General features: G+C 41.5%; 1 protein-coding gene across 3 annotated transcripts in view; it reads left to right on the forward strand.

Moving 5' to 3' along the window:
* Positions 1-3,422: 3,422 nt before the first annotated feature.
* Positions 3,423-21,689, forward strand: part of cbfa2t3 (CBFA2/RUNX1 partner transcriptional co-repressor 3) — a 41,863-nt gene continuing 23,596 nt past the window's right edge. For 2 of the 3 annotated variants that reach the window (XM_072380730.1, XM_072380731.1), the window contains exon 1: positions 3,423-3,621. In XM_072380730.1, coding sequence (XP_072236831.1) covers positions 3,423-3,621 — 199 coding nt within the window. Of the gene's footprint in view, positions 3,622-10,700; positions 12,023-21,689 lie in introns of those variants that run through there. The other variant, XM_072380732.1, reaches the window with a different exon arrangement.

Genomic DNA, 21,689 nt, shown 5'->3' on the forward strand with positions numbered 1-21,689 from the left:
AAAAACTCATTTTATACCTGCCAACATCTGAGGGGAGGGGAGGAGGGCAAGAGAGCAAAGGCTTCTATAACAGGTAACACAGAAAATTGTGTGCGTGTGTGTGTGTGTCTTTAGGTGTGTATCATGAGAGGAGGTTGGGATACATGAGAAAAAGGCAGAAATATACATCTAAAAGATCTATCTTTACATTAACTAATGTCCATGAATGGATTTTCTTCATTCAGTAAGAGTTAAGATTAAATCAGCTGTTGCTGGAGAATTATATTCTCCTCATTTCAGAGCTGATTATGAGTGAAAGTAACAGATTTGTAAAAAGTTAATTTACTTTTTACATAAATCTGGTTCTTTTACTCTATCTTGTCTTTTTGATTAGTCTTCAAAATAGTTCAGCCCTACTCGTTGCCATTTCTGTCCTTTAAACTGATGGCTCACATAATTAATAACATTTTCTGTGTCACTATCATTTGCAGTTACTCGAACTAACACCATAATTTGTTCTGTGATCAACCAGTTTCTACCTCCCTTATTCTACCATCTCCTGCATTCTGATGGGGCTTCATATCTTGCAGTGAGCATCTTTTTTTCATTTGCCTGACTACTGTATTTACATAGCTATTTCTTATATGTAAGAAAAGCCAAACATCTAATTAATTGCAGTGGGAATATAACTCCTAAATGAAACAGATTATGCACTTTCACGTTTGCAGTTCAGATTCATATTGACTTTTGTATAACATATAAATATCCTCGATATGAACCATTTTAATGTGGGAAATTCCAGTGGTGTAACAGATGAAAATAAATTCTAAAAACCACCTAAATTTCATAAGCTGCACACACTGTGGGTTTATAGAGAAATCACTTCTCTGTCTCAGTCCCTCCACGCCCAAATACAGAGAAAGCCACATGAGTTTCTCTCACTTCCTCTCTGCCGATGGCCATCTGTGTGTTGGTTTCAGCCGTGCACTTGGCACATCTGTGTACTCACATCCCCTCTCACTTCTCCCATCGGCACACAACTTGCACCAACAAAAATGTATTGCACTACACGTGTTTGTTTGTGTATGTGCAGTGTTGAGGAGCATTGTTGTCACATAGGCACAAGCCACTCTGTTAGCATTAGGGTTAAATGGGTCCTTGGGGGTCAGAGGTCAAGAAGGCGACGACTTCACTGTTGGAGGAGTTTTATGTGAGAGCTGCTCTCAGCTGTTCAGGCTCAGCATTGTTTACTTTGGCTTCTTTGACTCTAAATGTGTGATAGCAACTTGTTAGCATTTGTCTTTTTTCCCTAAACAGACCTACTTGCTTTTTCTCTGCTCAGAGGTAACTTGCCACAAGCCATATGGTTTAGTGCAGTATGTCAAATTACTGACAAGCAACAATCTACAGTATTGACTTACATTAACAACAACATATTACCAAATCTAATAGTTTATATGGTTGTGTTCTTTCCTCTAAGAAACTAGCTGTAAAAACTTTTTAGTTTATGTAGAATTCATTGAATGAGAACTTGGAGGTGGTAAGAGGGGCTGTCTAAATCAAATTCGAACAAAGCTAGTTTGTGTAGTATATGTAAGGATATTTCTATTTTTGTTCATTGGCAGAATTGAACTTGTTTTTAAAGTGTTTTCTGAATATGAGTTTTGACATCTTCTCAACTGCTATAATATTTTATCCTGAACTGTTTTTCATTTTTCATCCTCTTTTTTCACAAAAAGCACTGCAAGATTGAATACATTTTTGCAATCTTTTATTAAGTTTCCATTCAATAGCTAAGAAATTCTGAGGCAATCGTTTTAAAAGTTACAAAAAATAAATGCGAATCAGATACATTTCTGTTGACTGACTTCTAGCAAATAACCTATTCTGTGCTGTGTTGCGAGGTGATGGTCCTCTGATGATCCTAATTCAGTAGGAGAAGTAGTTCGTCCTAACCTGAAACACTCAAAGAGAAAAGGGAAAATAAGTGTGGTTGACATCCAGAAGAGGAAAATGGAGAGAACTTATTAATTTTCTGGCAATATCTGGGATATTGTATTATATCTAGGAAGACACTGATCAATCACATGAGTTTATTATTTGCCACCTCAGACCAGAAACAAGTGACATTAGCATGTATGGCTTTGTCGTGATCAGTTTCTCTAACAAGTTTTGCAAACTTTTGTCATGCACTTGGGTTATCATAGTCATTCATTCATTTAACCACAATACCCTTGTCAGGGGATCTCGGTCAATGTACTTCCTATTGCACTTTATTGTGAACTATCATGCAAACAAAAGAGAAAGAAAACAGACTGAAGCAAGAAAGAAAACTAACAAGAAAGACAAGAATTCAGAAAAGCATACATTTGGAGTAGCAGGTTTTCCATTACATAAGACAAGCTACACAACACACAAACCCAAAAGATTATCTTATGGATGAGCAAGATGACTGAGTTTTAAAAAGTGACTACGGAAAAAGACTTGTATACACCAGGCAAGGAGAGGTACCTTTAAACGGAGGATGCAGGAGGGGAAGGAATGGCTGCTGGCCGACACAGCTGGTTCCTGACAGAGGAAGCCCACAAGGAGGCCCAGGTCCTGCTGCCTGCTGTTGTCTGCTGCTATCACCGCAAGCAACATTGCAACCTGGCCTCCCCAGGGGCTGCAGCTCTGCAACACAGAAAACAAAACACACAAAAAACTGTAACATTCGGCCACACACTTCTCTTTTGAGCTGCAGGGCGGGAGGAGGGTTCAAATGAGAGCACAACCCCTCAGCCAGAGCCACAAGACAAGCTGACCTGCTACTGACACTCGCTCACTCATACGCACTCTTGAATGCTGCACACACAGTTTGCAGTAAAGGAGAGGAGACAGATCCGATGAACGTGGTCAACAGAAAAGAAGAAAGAAAAGGAGATTTACAGGCAAGATGTTCACCTAAAGGAAACTGCTAAAAAGTCTTAGGAGAAAGACTGTTAGCCATGGATACAGTGACTTCCAGCTATTATATGTCTTTCTAATGTAAAGTTGTATCTAGACAAGGAAACTACCTGGAGCTTTCAGGACTAATACAACCAGGGTAAGCGTCTTCTGGGAGGACGTGAAGGAAAGATAAGGAAATACCTCTAACTGTTTCTTTTTATTTCACCGTTTGGAGCTTCAGGCACAGCTACGACCTTGTCCTTGCATGGCAATTTAGTAGGTCCCATAATGGTCGACTGGGGCCTTGAAGGCAAAGTTGGAGAAAATGATGAAGAAAAACAAGGACTACCCCTGTCAAAGTTCTTAACGGAGAACATTAAGCAAGAAAACCTAATAATTTTAAACTAATAGTAATTTAGTGTTAACTCTCTGCTGCTAACCCATTTGGACCTACGGGCTCCAAGTTTGTACATCTCAAAACCTTTCACCTTCCAAAGAATCCAGAAAGTTCCAATATGTCTGCTGAGGTCCATTTGGAATGCCAGAAGAGGGATAACTTGAGAACTGGGTCGTCGTCCTCATTTGCGCCACGTGTCCCCACGGTTACACTGATCAGCCACCGGGAGCTGAGGGAGAAATACACTGCCCACAGATTCCAGCCCGGAAGCCTTGATCACAACCTGGTGGCCAGCAGCCTTTACAAATGTAGAGAAGGTAGGAAAGCTCATCATCTTACAGGACCTGTTTTATGAAATCTTTGGCAGATTGTAAACCGTGATGAGTGATGGAGGGTCCCACAGCTGTCAGGTCTGCTCATTAAGCTGACGTGATTGACGGATAATCAGTTTGTGTTGACTTTGCGCCGCATGCTTTAAGGGCAACGTGAGGTTTTTACATCTTTCTAGTAGACCTGTTATGTGATGATTGAAGCAAAGGTTTTGATGGGATGAATGACATTAAACAGTACCAGCTAAATAAATTTTTTTTGCTAAGAGTGATCAGCTGAAGTTAAATCAGGACATCGCAACTAAATTTCCATTGAGGTTAATTTTTTTATTAATAACATGCTCTTATTGTGATATCTTCATATGGACTGTCAAGTACAAATGAAGTTATAATTATGCTAACAAGCTCAGAAGAGCACATTTGTCCTGTGGCACTAGAAAGGAAAGGGAAAGGGATTTTGAGAGAATCGGGGGTGGGGGTGGTCTTCCTCTGGGCTTCCCCACACAACAACAGGGAATAGTACCAGATTCTGGAGACTCAATGGCTTCATACTGCACAGGTCAGTGACGGTGCATCACGATGAATGACATTGATACTTAATGGTGAGCATTCTGTGGACAGATGAGGGTTACTTAAAAGGCACCCAGGAACAAAAGAAAAAAAAAGATGAACTGTAACTGATTCATAAAGAACTGAAAACACTAAAGCAGTGCCTTCAGGTAAAAATGAAAGACAGACTTAGATCCGTAAAGGTTTTGAGAGAGAGATGTATTAACAATCAGACTTTAAAAGACTAATTTTATAGTACTCTAAATATGTAGAAACGGTAAGCCACTGTGAGGACTAATACCCAATGTAGTGAATTACCTGCAGCGCATGCCGTCTCTTGGCAGTAATGAGCTTTGTGAACGTTGCAATGATAAGGCCTCTATAATTAGGCTTAGTCATAAGCATACACCCTGTAATTCTGTGATAAAAACCCAGTAGAACTGTGGTGTTGGTGCTCCAACCAATTCATCACACACACACACATGCGCTAAGGAAATCAAAATGTGCCATTTAGAACTGTGAACACATCCCTTTGTCTCAAGTAGTTTGCCTGATGTCTACACATTTGTGTGTATGTGGGTGTACAGTCCAGCAGTGTGTTCACACGGTATGGAGAAGCAGCAGCAAAGTTTGTGCACGTGTGTTTGCGTGTTTGTATGAGGTGTTGTGAGCTGCAGCATAGGCTTCCTGTGAGGGAGCAGATGTCGCAGAGCTCAGGCACAGCTGCGACGGGCGATAACTGCGGTGGCAAGAATATGTCGGCATGCTGGCTCTTCTCCCTGGGTCTTATCAGCCGCATACAGCATACAGACTCACACACATTCACAAACACACACACACACCCGTACACACACACACTCATGCAGATTCTCTACAATAAGGAACTGTCACCCAGCACTAGCACAGCCTCACAGCAGGCCCAGATAGAGCCTGTAAGGCAATGAGAGAGATGGAAAGAGGAAGAAAGGCAGCAAGGACTAAATCAAGGGACTTTGATGGAAAAGGTGCAGAGAATCCCTAACAAAGCCTTGGCTCATGTCTGCTGTATGATAGACTTAATAATTTTGTGCCAATCCTAATCCTCTATAGATATGAATAGGATATTCTTTACAATTTTTCCTGACTAAAAGAGACATGCTGCCAGGATAGATACATATACAAATAACTTAAACACTTTTCCCATGTTGATGATACTATGATGCATCAACAAGCACAATTAGTCATGCAAAATAGACTTTAGAAAATAAAAATGATCTGAAACCCTGGCTTTTAATCTTTTAACTTCTCCAAGTTTAAACTAATCACAATTAGTTAAATATGCATTTGCTAAACCTTGAAATGAAAATAATTTTAAAAAAATCACTACATCCAACGAAAGCGATAAAACAATACCGAAGGGGGTGTTTTTTGGCAACATCACAGCAAAATTTCAAGTGCAGCAACACTAAATGGAGGATAAAACATGTAGATGGGGAGGAGGAGAGGCAAAAACAACCACTGCACAGGCACAGGAGAGCCAGCTCCTTTGGCCAAGTTTCAGCAGTCTGCTTGCTTTCTAAAGACAGTATGGCCCATGGTACTACCCATCAATCTCAGACTTTTTCCTTTCTTTACACACCTTCTCACATATTTTGACTGATAAATGACATATTGACATAAAATATAAATTACTGTAAATGCCCACATGGTCTAGTGGGTCAATGACACACATGTGACTTCAATGACTCTCGAGATGAGCCTGTAAGAGTTTAATACCTGGAACCCCTTTCAAACAGGATCTGACTAAGCTCTTTGAATTAGAGGTTATATTCTTCAACAACCAAAAAATATCATAAAATATTATATTTAAGCTCATATGGTATTATTTCATGAATCTGGGTTTGGCATAGCTGTCAGTGCTGTTGTTTAGTGGGATTAAAATAGTTCTATAACTGTGTATAATGTTGTTTTATTCTTCTTTTAGTGGTTTATCTTGAAGTTTTACCACATCACTGTCTCAGCAGTTGCCTGACGAATAATGTTATCAAGATCAGAGTGACAAAACAAAATGAGACGCTTTCTCCAACAAAATATTTCAAACCTATTAAATGCACTGTCCACTTTTTCACTGACCCGTTGCCTTATAGTTACATCACTGGCTCAGATGGTTGCAAGTAAATGTGGAAAAATCCTCAAAAATATGATCATTTATATTTGTTGGTGATGATGCAAGAAGAGGTCAAATATTGAATAAATAAGCCGTGGGGAAAGGTGAGGGCCGTGTGTGTGTTTGGAAAGACAAGCTGGTGATGAGATGTGTGCTGGTGTGTGTGCGTGTGTGATAGAAAGAGAGAAAGAGAGCGAGCAGTTATCCTCTTTATTTCCTCAGCACCAGCTTTGTGGTTTCTATGAGAAACAGATGTTCACAAATTGATACAGTGCCTCATCCTCCTCTGCTCACTATCTTCACTGCCAGCACCACCAACTGTCTATACACACAAGCACTCACATACACACGCACACGAGTATATTCATATACATGTATATTATTATAATACAGTATATACTATTATTTAGTCCTTTTCAAGTTCCTCTTAAAATGTTTGAAGGACACAATTCACTCTCACCATGTTGAGATATACCAAGTTTTCAGCTAATAGCTTTTGAAGAAAGTGGGACCAAATTTTGTGTCTTCATCACAAGCTGCTGGTAACAAAGTACCTATTGATACAATTTAAAAAAGTGGAGACACAAAGCTTGGAATGATTCATAGGTCAATGTTATTTCATAAGTGTCAGTGTTCAAGTCAATGTTGTTCTATGCGTTAAATGGCTTAACAAACAAGAAACACGTTCCTTTGAAAATGGTCAGATGCAAGGACTGAACTGAAAATAGGTGAAAATTTACCAAAGAAAAACTCTGAAAGACCTTTAGAAAAGCCGGGAGAGCTATTGCTTAAAATGAGAATGGCTCACATTTGTACCGTCCGTTTCTTTATCCACTTTGGCTGCATATCCTGTTCTTGAGTCAACACTTGATGTTATCAGGTGCAGCTTCCTCCTCATCAGTTTGCACATGTGTAGTTCAGATGTAACCATGTGCTCAGAGGTCTTACTTTGCCACCTTGACTGGTCAGCAACACAGATCCATGCACTACTATTGCACACCATTTGTGCACACATCTAAATGTTTGTTCCAATATAAAAGTCATTCTGAGATCCTCCTACACAAGCAATCTCATCAGAGTGAGTATTCAGTACTACTATGGATGCCTATGTATAATAAAAGAATTTGAGTAAAATTTCACAGCAATTTTAACATCATTATCTGTGTATATTCATCTCTCAATAAATAAGAGATGGGCAATGAGGCAATGTTTCTCTTGGCTCAGAAATGAATACCCTTAAGCGTATTAAATATTTATGACAATTATGTCATGCACACATTGCAATGTTTCAATATTTGAAAAGTACATAGCGTGGAAAATTATATGGCCATACTGGACATGCTGGTAATCTACAGTAATGCGAAGTATCTAGAAGGAAATTATTGTATTCATGTGCATGAATTTTGAATTCCTATCATGTCTGGATGATTCAAACAGCTGACACTTTAATGCTCAATTTCAAACAAAATGTCAGGGGGTCTATGAGTGCAATTTGTAAAAGCAGCATTCCAGCGTGTGTGCTTGAGTGGGTGGGTCAATGATCCGTTACACCACGCCATATCACAGAAAAAAAATCCCCTCTTTCTGTCTCGCCGTCTTTCATGATATAAGGGAGCAGTTTAGGACATGGCACATTAAAGATGTTAACACACAAATTGAGAGACCAACATCCTCTTAAGTGGGCTATCGGAGAAAACAGAGCTCAAATTGCAAAACTCATATTTAGGGAGGTGACTCAGAAGGTAATGTCTCAACTCAAACCAAAATAATTAGCATCAGCAGTTTTTTTTGTTCTTTTTTGATGTCATGAAATATACTTCTGGACCATACATTTTCAGCATTAACCGCAGCTTCATAAAAGTGTGATGTGTAGAATGTGAGCAAGTGAGGACAGGATAGCAGAGGAGAGAAGAGCGCGGGAACACAATGGGTCTAGCGTTCCTTTCAGTCAGCTCAGGGCCTTATCTCCTTTCAACACACTAGCCTTTGACTGCCACTATAGGAAAGGATTTACAATGTGTGATCGGAGCAAATGCAGCAAACTTCTCTCTTTCTCACTTGCTTTTACTCCGACTCGCATATACACGAAGAGACAGAAATAGTAATTTCCAAAGCAGCACAATGACCAAACTCACTTCTTGTGTCTCAGCGAGTGCGAGACCATTCAAGAGATGCTGTCAATGTAATAAAGTCCAGAGCAGGAGAGGGGCTGTTTGTGAGGTGATAGAGAGATAGAGGAATGAAAAGAACGAGAGACAAAGCTGTCTTTGTCATTAATGCCATCAGAGGGACTTCCAGTCACAGTATTATAGTACAGAGGGTTCATTGAGGCAAGTTTCCACCTTGTGTGCGTGTTTTATTGTGCAGTTTATCAGGCTGGCCACATGAAGCGTCGGAGCTAACCTGGTGACCACTCAACAAAAGGCCAAATTAAGAGGAGAGAGGCTGTCGTACAGGGAGGCTGACAGGTTGACTGACTCCGTTCCCTCAGAGAATAGCTTCCTGTCAATCTTGGAGCTGTCACCTTGACAGGAATCCTTTCTTTGGATGCAGCCCTCATTGCCAACCTTTCTGTCAGTCAAGGCCACACACACACACAGACACGCACATGCACATGCACATGCACATACACACACACCTCTACCATGTTCAGTATTCTGCACATTGAGAAAACAAGCCAACTTCTCTTCCATACTAAGGAGACACACATACACAGCAATGCAGGGGTAGAGAGCTGGGGCACCTGATTTTCTAAATGTGCTCATCCAGCTTTTACACAAAATCAGATTTTTCAATTTGAGCAAAAACATCTGGACTGAACTTCACAATACCCAAAGGCATTTCTTCTCATTGGTCACACACAAAACTGTTAGGTTCCAGTCATAGAGAACTGGGGCTTCCCCTTGCATAACATCGTAAATAATTATTTAATCAGTGATGGAGCATTTTTCAAAAGTCCCCACACTTTAACATGAAGGCAGCGTTTGTGTTATATGAAGGCTGGTGTGACTGGTGTTGGGGCTCAGCAGCTGTCGGTGTGTACTTTACAAGCTGGTTCTGTTTGTTCTGTAGACACAGGTGGGGTCAGGAGGGTGTCAGCTTTGTCTTCTGTCCCCCTCTGTGGCTGTGTGTGTGAGTGTGTGTGTGTGTGTGTGTGTGTGCTAAGAGAGTGGGCAGGTGGGTGGGGCAAAGGGACTAACAGACCAGTGTGGACAGGTGGAGGATTCTCACTACAGAGGCAGCAGATGTACTGTACCTGCTCTGTTCTCTGTCTGTCTTTGTGTATTTGTTTATCTAGATCATTCATTTGTTTATCTATTTAGCGCTGGTACACATTAAAGACTTTTTTTTCTGCAAATGTGTCCGCTGAGCTGGAACAATTTGTTGTCATCTAATCAAAAACTTGATCAAAAGAAACAACAAAATCCATCCAAATCCAAAATCTAATGTTTCAAAAGCAAAGATTTTTGCAATCTTTATCTGTTTTAAACACAATCATTTGAGGTACTTTGAGTTTCGGAAATGAATTACAGACGTTCCCTTGCCTCTGAAAATTTGTTCCATGCTTTTTTTCAAACCCAATAATCAGTTCATTCAATAATCAGTAGAAAATTTGTCAGGTTGGAAAATTGACACTGTTGTTATTGAGTCTAAGCTGTGTCCCTGACAAGATGTTACATTGTCGTCTTAAAAAAACTACAATGTTGAGGCAGTCAGTTAAACATGAGGTAATAACATGGAAATATAAATGTTGCTGGTGTACTGTACAACACAATGGCTGAAATTAAAACAAGCAAGACAGAAGCAGAAGCATGATAATAACAATAGGAAATTATTGGCGTTGATAGGAGAGCACTATTTACAACGCAGACACATCCTCCATCTGTCCATCTTCACATCAGCCAACCTGAATGTTTATGGCATCTGAGAAAACTGTCAGTTTTACAAGCTATGCAGTACTTACTGGTGTATGTTCGCATGCCGACAGAAATTCTTTTGCGTTTACTCAGCTCTCAAAAAAGCCGTTGTTAAAGTGTTGAATAAGATAAATAAAGTCTGCAGGGTGCTTCAGTCCCTGTTGTCCTCGTCGTCCTGAAATGAGGAAACAGCGCCCCCCACGGGCAGACACTAAAACAACCGAGTTCCCCCTCTGCACTCCTTGCTTTTTGATTGGAGATGTATGATATCTGAAACAATTCGGTCGGGGGCTATTTGCTTTTGGCAATGCATGCAAGTCATATATTACACTTAAAGAATATAGTTTAGATTACTTAACCCGTGATTTTGTTGTATTATTACCATAAAAACACTTTTGAAAAGTCACCTTTTTGAGATTGAATTACTCAGGCGTCCATGCTACTGACATATTGTAGAAAAGTCAGACTAATTTTGGAAGATTTGCGTCAATTTGGAGTCTGCTCTCTTCACTTTGAATCTTTTTCAGCTTAGAAAGGATACCTATACAATAGCTGCCAGTTCTTGATTCGGATGGTACCCGAGAGAGAGAGACTGAGAGAGACAGAGAGGGAGAGAGAGAGGGGTTAGGAGCTCCAGATGGTGTTTAAACGCAGACAGAAGGCTCCAGCGAGAACACAGAGCGAGGAGGAGGTGGAGAGCGCCGCGGTTACTGCGCACAGTGGGCCCGCCAGCTCCACTCATCACTGAGGACAAAACAAGTCCGGATACCCCTCAAATTGTGAACTTACGGTTAAAGAACCTGTGGATGTGCTGCGCTCTTTCAGATTTTTTTTTCTTTGGGAGAAGTGAATTATTAATACCACAAACATCTGAGTGCAGCTCGACGGAGGATCAGTGCGTCGGAGGAGAACAAGACACAACACAGAAACGTGGAGGTGGAGCAGCCGGTCCGCAGGCTGATAAGAAACACAACAAGAGAGAAGATTCATTTATCTCGTCGGATGTATGAGAAGTTGGTCCTGTCACCACGGACTGGTTAAACTGTGAACTAAAAGAGGACGGTTTTAAACTTGCCACAAGAGGAATTACAGACGCACCCTGCAGCCCGGAGGATCCGCATCCTGACAATTTGGTTTTACAAGGCGAGGATTTCGGGACTTAAGAAGAGTACCATTAACGAACCAGTAGCTGTGTTTGCTTAAAAAGAAAAGAGAAAGGAGGCGCGTTTATTTATTTGCTTTTAATTTCATTATAATTTTTTTTTTTTTTTTTGGCAGTTGAAACTGCACCCTATTGTTTCTTCTCTCTGGGATGGTTAAAATGTGCATGAGAGCGGATTTACATGACTGGGACAAGTTCTGAATTAGTTATATTGTCAACGCAAGAAACTGTTTGCTTTAAAAAAAATTGAAAAAACTCGACAACAAAACCAAAGACATTCGTTTGTTTAAGGACTCAAGAGCCTCGGCTTTGGTTTTATTTCCTCTTTTATTGACATAACTATAAGAATACCTCACAGCCTAATTTATTAAACCTGGACCCTATCTGAACACCCAAAGGAGAACTTAACATTTTCTTATGCGTAAAGACTGTCCTTCTTTCTTCTCAGTATTTAAAACTAGAAAAGAAGAGAAAAGAGGAATAACAGAACAAAGGTTTTATTCTTGTTTTCCTTAACGATGGGGATTGAGACTATATAAAAAAACCTGTTAAGAAACTATTTGGTGTGGATTATCACCGCTACCGTTACCTCAGCTTGACCTCGACCTTCACAAAGTAAGTAAAAACCTGCGCACACACGCACGGCAACACGTTTGATTTAGTAAGTTGTTTCTAATTGCGCTTGGAGATCACAAGGACATGTAATAGTACACGGGTTTCGCATTTAAAAGCCTAGACTGCTGAAATGTCCCAAGTTTAACATTTAGTCAACATGATTACTTTAAAGGTAAAAAATAATGGACACTTTTCAAAAGCCTGGTTTGACGTATTCTTTAAATTGTTTTTTTGCTATTAAACCCACATTATTGTTAAGGTTTTATATGTTAACTTGTTTTCTAATGGTTTAGTATATTGAATATAGTTTCTGTCGTTTCTGCATGTGAAAGAGCACATTTCTCATTATTTAGTTGCTGAATTGATGAAAAGACACAAACTAGAAACAGCATGTTATTGTGTCTCCAACACACAGATGAAGAAGAATGAACTCAATGATGTTTTAAAACGTGCACTTTTCATATGTTTATTTTGGTAAAGTGAGCTAAATTTGAGAGCAGAAAGGGGAAGACAAAAGGGGGTCATGAGTTGTTTGCCCCAGCAGTCTGTGCTGCATATCAAAGACACGTTGAGACGAAGTGATGACACCAAATCTGTTCTCTGTGATGAAGGTGATGGGTGTGAAGGGATAAATGTAGGCATTTACCCTGAGCTGAACTGCATGGTGCCTCAGACAAGCCTCTCCACCTTTTGTGTGATAGTGCATCATCACTGTCTGCTTTTGTGTGAAAAGAAGTGAAAAAAAACGTGAAGACAAATCCTTTTTTTGTGAGCGCAGGGTGTGTTTGCATTGCTGTATGACACCAATAAAGATAGAGTTAGAGAAAGTTCATAATTGAAATGCTTTGGTGACCAAAGCGAATTGATTTATACGATTTATAACAACACTAAGAAGAAACAACCAAATGTTTCAACCCCCCACTTGAACACCCTCAGCAGCAAACTCCTCTGCATGTGAGTGCAACGGTAAAACACTTTGGCCATTTTCTCTGCAGGACATAGCCCTGTATAATTGGCCCTGGTAAATATCATCTGAATAATTTAACAGTTGATAATAGTCTTGAACAATGGACGGGAGGTTGCAGAGGTGAAACCGCAGTGCAGACACCCTGCCTCACCGCACAATATATTCCAATATCACCACCAAGCGAGCATCTCTTCCTTGCTCCTTCCAGCCGATCCATAGGGCCTTCCGCCTGCTAAGGCAGATATCCCCACTTCATCCCTAAGAAGCTCTTTTAAAAGGCAGACCATTCTTTATGACCCCAGCTTGCAGAGTGTTTATCAATTTTACAAGCATGTGTGGTGAATGTCTTCTCTATATATGTACAGGGAACATATCGCAAAACTTAACCAGAAGAACATGGTTTCCTCTGTAGACACAGCATCCCGCAAAGCCTCAGATCAGGAGAGAGTCTCTGTTGAATAATCGTGATTTTGAACTTCATTCATGTTGCTTCAAGTACATCACAACTGTTGTATGACACTCTTTTTTTTTTGTAAGTAAATTAGTGTTCATCTGGAAGAAATTCAAGATGGCAAAAGTAGTAAGTGTTTTTGATCATCGCTAATATTGTCACGTTGAGCAAAAGCAAAAAGGCGCCCCTCCATCCTGGTACTTGATACTGTAGGATCTGGACACGGCTCAACATGTTTGCTGTGTGACTGCGTGGGCTTGTTGAGCGTGCTTTGTGTGTGGTAATTATTGTGATCTAAATGCGGGCAGTGCAGGTGAAACTGGCTGTCTCCTAATTAATGAGCTGAGCAGATGGCCTTGGGTGGGTGGGAGCGCCGAGCACACAGCGAGCCGGTCAGGTGGTCAGCACAACACCAACACCTGGGCCATCACAAACAAGACAAGTCAAGCGGTGGACACAAGCCAGCATATCGAGCCTGTGTGTGCTTATGTCTACATATTTTTGTCTTTGTAAGTCAACAAACAGATGTATTTGGTATCATATTTGATATTTTATGACCTAATTGGGGGATCCACTCAGCAACTCCTTATGCGTTAACCACATATGTTTGGGAGGTGTGTGTGTGTGGGAGGGGGGGTTGTTGCCTTCCCCCCATGTTGAATGAGCAAAATACAAAAAACTTTCCATTACCGGCCTGCCATCTCCTGTGTGTGATGGTTGGTATAGGAGAAGGGGGGGCTGAAAAGGCCATTCTCCCTCATTAAAGATGCACAAAGTGACACAGGACAAGATCATTTTGGCAAAAGACTTTAGAGTTTTCATTTGTGACGTTTGACATGTGCAAATATATTTCAGTTACAAATACAGCACAAGTATTGTTTATGAATATCAACTTGAAATTTTCTATTTATTTGTGATGCAAGCTGTCGCTCAAGAACAGGGGATATTATTCTTTGATTAGCTGATTGCAGGAAGTCACACAGTCCTGCCTCTGGGGTGAAATGATCTTTCAAAGCAAGAGGGAAAGAACATCACCTGTGTTTAATTTGTTCAGCAGTGAGCAAATAGCTGATGCTCTAACTGCTGCTGCTCTTGTGTGTGTGTATTTGTGCCTGTGTGACTGTTCACAATAAAAGAAAGACAGCTAAAGCAAAGCAACTTTAAGGAGGAGATATAGAGGAGTAATATAAACAATATCTGTGTTGGTTTTCCTTTTGTATTTCTACTTCCAGTGAGATAAATCCTTGAGCAGGTTCTTGCAGAACTGATGCTTTAAGCAGAGTCTTTGTATCCGTCCCGTACAGTTTAGGTGAATTTAATGAGTTTGATGGATACATTTGTTTGAGTTTTGTGTGAATATGGCAGCAATTTATGGAGTAACTATCCTGGTGAATGCTATCTTGCCATCTGGGCTCATACTGAGAAAGACCAGTGTGGTTCTGGCTGCCTTCTCTCGCCCTGTGTGTGTGTGTTGGTCTGTTCTGCCCTGGTCTGTTCCACATGTGTTTGATATTACTGTGACAAGGCTGTCCAGCCTCTCTGGGGAGATGGAGAATGTCAGAGACCAGAGTCGAGAAACGAGCAGCTTCCCAACATCTGATGGAATGAGAAACACACTTATCGGATGGTTGGCCTGCTGACGCCACAGCGTGGGAGCAAGGCAGAGGGTGGAGGCCAAGCAAAACCCCAATTGTGTGTTAGAGACATCATTCTTTCTCCCTTTTCCTTGTTTTCTCCACTATATTTACATGAACTGTCTTTTTTGAGTTTCTAAAAAATAAAAGCGCGCTCACATTCAGCATTCATTCACTGCTAGTTTTCTGTCACTGGAATAATCAGGTGTCTTTTCTCCAGATTTCCAGTGCAGATGAGGGGAAATGCTTGAACTGCTCTATCTGTTAAACTCAAGAGAGGAGAGAACTCAACATTTAAAGCTGAACATTTAGGAGATAAATTTGTTGAATTGACTTTTCATCTTACCTAAATTCATCAACATACATACAGCACTGACAAATTACACTCTCAAGTATCCGCTTTTAAAAGGAGGCGCATTTCCAGCTTTCAGTAATGCTCAGTCATGAATGGCTGCAAACAAATGTCACAACCCATAAACTTCTATCAGCTACAAGCAAGAAAAAACACACTTCCCCCTCCTCCCTTCCTTGTTGTGCCAAATTCACCTCCAGCTCTCCCTGCTAACCTTTTACTTCCTCACATGCTCACTGACCTCTGACCCTCTGTTGACCTTCTCCTTCTTCTTCTATCACGCTCCTTGCTGCACCTTCTCACCACCCACCCTGCCTGCCTCATGGTAGGAAGTGTACTCAGATCAGAGTCAGACAGAGGAAACAGCTGGACTAATCTACAGTAGCGCTGAGCTCTGTTGTAATCAGGCCAAGTGGACAGGCCAACAGAGAAAATGGGAGGTTCATATCACCACCGGTACCTGACATAATGACCCCCCACCCCCCTTCCCTTTGCCCTACACTGAGGCCATTATCACAGGCGAGGAGTAAACAAACACAAAAAGAACACAGACCACTCCAAAGCGGTCCTCTCTGAATGTATGGGGAAGTGCTGCAACGGAGAAGCGTGCACGCAGAGAGTGGGAAGGAAGGCTCGTCGCACACATTTGCTCTCTTTGTTTCCGTACAGTATTTGTGAAATTCAAAATGTCGTTATCTCCTGGAAACAGATTCTTTGCCACACAGATGGTTCCGTCTCTTCAAATGGGAAACTGAGCCACTGAGTGCCGTTGTGTTACCAGTTAGTTACACAGACCTTAATCTCGGCTCCAGTTTTCCTTCCTCTCTACACACAAACACATACAGACATACTGTGCCCCTCTCATAAATGTATTGCTCATGCAAAATAACAATTCTGCTTACATAAAATTTATGTTTTAGCTACACAGAAATATTTGAAGTATAGAAAGAGGGAAGGTCACACATTTTCCTGACTTGTTAAAGAGCAGTAGTCACTTTAAGGAGTGAGTTATTGCAAAGTATTTTGTGGTTACCAGCCTCAGTACTATGCAGAGGTTGAGCTTGTTTGTTTCCACTCAGTCTTTCATGCACAGATATATTCCTAATAGTAATATACTCTGACCTGAGCTGACAGTAGGTTGGAGTTCACACATCTATTGGCTTTCAGTTAACCAGGAATAATAGATTGCGTTTGAAAGCACAAGTAAACTCATTGTACTCCCTCATTTGATAGAAATTAAAGACTTGTAGTATGTTGATTTGGACTTCCTGACCATATTCTACATTTCTAAATAATGCAAGTACTGCAGAGTTCCGTTTGCCTGATATCAAACAAAACTGTCAGCTCATTACTCTCCCGTTTCCAACCTCCATCAATAAACTAGGCGAAGTCCGTCGATTCAACCAAGGCAAGAGTTTTGTAGTTTGGAAGAGAGGGCTGAGGCTGACGTTGATGGAGTTTCCCACAGTCCTGCACAGGTACAATCAGGTTGTCACTGTGGTACAACAGATTTACATCTCATCAAAAAAAATCATGGCAGTGATTGAAAGATGAAAAGGTAAAGGTTTGGGATTGACTTGCTACTTGGTGAAAAATGTTATATTTAATGAAAATATTGTCTTGGAAACAAATGAAATGCATATAAATTAAAGTGTCAAATCACAAGGGCAGCTAGAGAGAAACCCAATGATTCCCTTTGGATAATGCTCGGTGGCTCTGAGAAAAAGTCCCGTTTAACTGAAAAAACCTCAAGCAGAGATAAACTCAGGGAAGATGGCCATCTGCCTCAACTGGTTAGGGTGAAGGGATTACAAAAAAAATCTGCATGAGAAATAAAGACAACAAACTAAATAACAGTAAACACAGGGCAGGTTGGTCATGCTTTACTTATCTTTTGAAATACATTTTCTTATATTTATTCCTTAAAAACAAAGCCACGGAACTCATGAAGCAAGTTTTCACTTTAATATAAAACTGCAATAGATCAGTTCCTTCATTGCAGAAGTGTTTGCTGTGAACTTTCCTTGACCATGACCATGACAGCGGGTCATCTCAATTTGCCAATTAGCTCACATAATTAGCATGTTATTGGCACAGCAGTCGCTCTCTTTCTTCATCCACTTGCTCTGTTTTTGTGGTGGTGTCCTGTAGTCAGCTCATGTCCCAGAGGAGTAGCTGGTATTTATTTCGGCAGCTTCCAGCAGGAGCTGGCTGTAGGCTAAATGGAGAAACTGTCAAAGCTCCTCTCTAACCTGTCACATGAATGCTCCCCCTCTCCACCACATTCTGTTTTCACAGTGGTTTTTGTGTCTTTGTGTGTGTACGTGTGAAAACTATGGGGTCCTGAAGGATAATACACAACACCCTACCCATGCCTGGCTAATGTCAGGCGCTTTTGTTGCTGTGCCTGCAGGCCAAATGAAGAGGTATGAGAGCGCTGGCTGGATGGGGAGCAGTTGAGGCTGCAGACAGTTTTGTCACTGCTGACAGGTCCATAGTGACAGAGCAGACTTTTAACACAGAATGAAATGAAATACAAGACATCAAGCTGGAGAATGACTAATCTCCTGTTTGTTTTCCTATCTTAGCTGGAAGCGACAGCTGAGTGTCAGGTTCTACCGGTGCACAAAGCATTTCACACATTCCCTTTAAAACTCACACCAGCAAGGGGTCTACGACGAGGAAATAAGGAGATGCTGCATTTGCTGTGATGTGTGTGTGTGTGTGTGTGTGACTGGCACATGTTGCCAGGGTCAAATCTAAGTCTTTTGTGCTCCATAAATCAGTAGGCAGCAACGGTGACGTAAGAGCAAACAGAGCTACTCTCTGCTGCAGCTGGCTAGAAATACGGAGAAACAGGAATACAGGGAGGGAAAGAGAGAGCAGGACAGCAGCTGTCAGGCCTCCATTGCACACCTGTCACACAGGAAGCGAGCGCCAGCCGCTGTTTCCGGGACACACCTCCTCAAACACTGCTCATGGAAGAATTGGAGGGAGGGCATCTGCCGCAAGGGGGACACACGCTGAAACGATCAATAGAGAAATTTGCTAAAGATAAAGACTAAATGTCACATAACTCGGGAAGAAAGCAAATACAAAGTTTCTCAAGCCTTTCTCTTGCCAGCCGCCTCCTAGTCTTATTTGCATGTGTGTGAGTCCAGTTTGTACTGTTAAGAGGATGTTTGTGTTATGGCAGAGCTCTGTGACAGACAGGTCACTCTGTGGAGACTCCAGCCTAACTCTCCCACAAATACAATAAGCCCACATGACATTCCCACGCTAGCTCCTCACAGCCACCCCAGGCCCCCTCTCTCCTGTGGCCAATATGAACTAATCCAGATGTGGCGCAGACACTCACAGATGTATGTGCAACTCTCTGTATAAGCCCTGCTCCTCTCCGCCCTCAGTTTATTCTCTTATATCTCCTCCTTCCCTATCCTCTCTCATCACTCAGCTCCCATCTTCGGCCTCTAGGCCTAACCGATCTGAGCAGGAGGTGATATCACTCGGTGCAGCAGTGCTGCTGATGAAGCACTTAGAGCTCATATCTCCTGTTTTGTTTCTCCTCCCAGCCTCCAGAGCTGCTCTGTTGTGGCTGCTGTTGGTAGAAAACCTGCTCTTTGTTTGTCAGGCTTGTCAGGCTGGGTCCTCAGGAGGCCCCCCTTGTCCTATTCCCAGGCTGCCCTTCATGCTGCCTGTACGCAATTAACAGAGTAATTAAAAGCCTGATGAGCTAATAGGCATTGGTTGAGGCTGCAGGTGTTTGGATCAGGGAGCTTATTAATGTAAATGTGCTCACTGCGAATATGCTCGGCTATTTATTGCAATATGAAAATAAATTGTGAAGAATTAAACTATAAAATTACATTATTTTACAGTTCATATACTGTGATTTATTGTCATATTACAGTACACGACAGAACAATTTTTATGTAGGTTTTATGTAATTTTCCTGTCATAGAACTATGCTACTAAAAAAAAAGGATAACAACGCATTGAGCCGTAAGACTTCCCAACTTTGTGTTGCAAAAGATAATTATCAACTGTCATATTCATAAAATTTATTGCATTAGTTATTAAAATGCATTACCATTATCACCGCATCATGTTAATGTGGGGGAGGGGAAGACAGGATTCACATGGAAGTGTGTTAACACTCCACGGTTGGCATGCCTGATGTTTGGAATCATGAGCCACAAGATCAGACACACAGTCAGTCAGACAATTTGATACTCTGGGGCCTGCGTTGCCGCCTGAAGGAGTTTGGTATTTCTAACTTTCCACCACAAGCAATTCTAACAAAGTGAAGCAGTAGACCCAGAATTCAACATCCCTGCATTTAAACTGGACAAGAAGTGTGAGCATTTGAGGCCTGGAAGTTGTAGGTACAAGTCCTGCCAAACACAGCCTTACCATAGGTCAGTTTCTGCTTTATGAGCCAGTGTTACCAAAGTGGTACATTATTCAACATTTTCTGCTACAAAACAAACACTTTTGAAGGACTCGTCATGCTTGGTCAGGTGGCAAAAATATAGTTTTGGTTATCCTTCTTGCCGTTTCGTGCTAATACCAACTATTCACACCATCAGATACGTGATGAGCTGCAGAATAGATTGAGCTGCACAATATATTGAAACTATCGCATGCGAGATCTGCAATGAAAATATCTCAAATACATTTTGACTGGAAATGGGACAAGCTCTATTAATGAGGGCTGCATTCCACTTAGAGGGTGTTCCGCTTTTGTGCATGCTCTGTATCTATCCAGCATGCACAGGTGCAGAAGAGGAATGCAGCCCTCATTAATACACCTGCTATTTGCACTATATATTGGAGTATTTGTTGATATTTCGCAAGTCATGTCATCAATGCAATATTCAACAATGTTGTCGCATATCTCGTGTTTTCCTAAAATCTTGCAGCCCTACTTCTGCAGAACTGTATCACATACCTCTGTATCAACAGCGTAGTGGATATCAAGATGATTTTTGTCACTGATAGAGCCCAAGGAAAGACAACAGAAAGTCTGATCAAATGTTAGTTTATGACAGCCTGAGGCTGAGCTCTCAGCTGGCAAAATTAGACACACAGCTGACAGGATTAGGAAAAGAATATGTAAATGAGTGGGAACAAAGGAGTGTTTTCATTTAGAGCAGAAGCTACATGTAAATTCTCTTCTATGTTCATGTCTGTCTGTCTTTGCAGTCCATTCCCAGAAGCAAACGCACAGTCACTGCCTCATGTGTGTGTTTTCTTTCTCGTCTCCTCCTTCCTCCCCCCATGTCTCTGCTCTCTCTGCCTGTCTTTACCCTCACCCCCTCCCCTCTCTGTGGCAGCTGTGCTGGTGATGGCTGTGTGCCCATGGTGCAAGCTGGCTGTGGGGTCCCAGGTGGCCCACATGACAGTTATTGATGTTCAGGTGTTCAGCTCCTCTCACACAGGGACCCCAGAGTCACATACGCACACACAGACACACATAGATAGATACATGCTGAACCAATAAGACCCAAGTGTGCACTCAGATGTAGTTCACATGCATACACATAATACATGCAAGTGGTCTTGTTCTTGCACTATTATGCATATAAACGGCATATTAGACTATTGCTGCAGAGGAAGTGTAAACAACACACTAACAAGTATGACAGAGAATTTGGGCATGCAGCTGCTGGGTTGTCTGATGAGAATAACAGTTTTCAGTATGACATGAAAACAACAAGCTTGGTAAAAAAAAATGTATGCAGTCCAATTTGTATGTTTCCTATGGTACAAGGATTGGGACTACTTTTTGTGGGTGCATGTGTGGTGGGATAGCCAGTGTCGGTATCAGTGCCCAGTGCAGGCCTAACACACTCCAGATGTGTCTGGCTAGCCAGGGAGTTGTTCTTGGCACAGACTGCCTCGGCCGAATGTCACAAATACTTTCCTTTATTTAGGAATGACTCTGGGTTTAGTGGCTGGAGAGAAAGAAGGAGGCGAGGATGGATGTATGGTGGGGGGATGAGAGAAGGAGCAATGGGAAGAGAGGTGGATGAAAAGAGCATAACAAATGATTAGCAATGTAGAAGGACAGGGGAGTGCTGGGACCATGAGAAGAGATGTAGAAGGACAGAAGATGGAGAGGGAGGATTAAAGGAGGTGGGAGGGAGGCAGAAACTGCTCCAGTCTAACATCTGGATTTTATTAGCAGCCGTTGGGAAAATCTGAAAAGGAAGTTTTTTCTCTGTGAGCACGTCGGCAGCAGTGATATGCTGCACATAACC

This window comes from Leuresthes tenuis, unplaced genomic scaffold (assembly GCF_036924035.1).
Source record: "Leuresthes tenuis unplaced genomic scaffold, fLeuTen1.0.hap1 SCAF_2, whole genome shotgun sequence".
In the NCBI taxonomy this organism is placed as follows: Eukaryota; Metazoa; Chordata; class Actinopteri; order Atheriniformes; family Atherinopsidae; genus Leuresthes; species Leuresthes tenuis.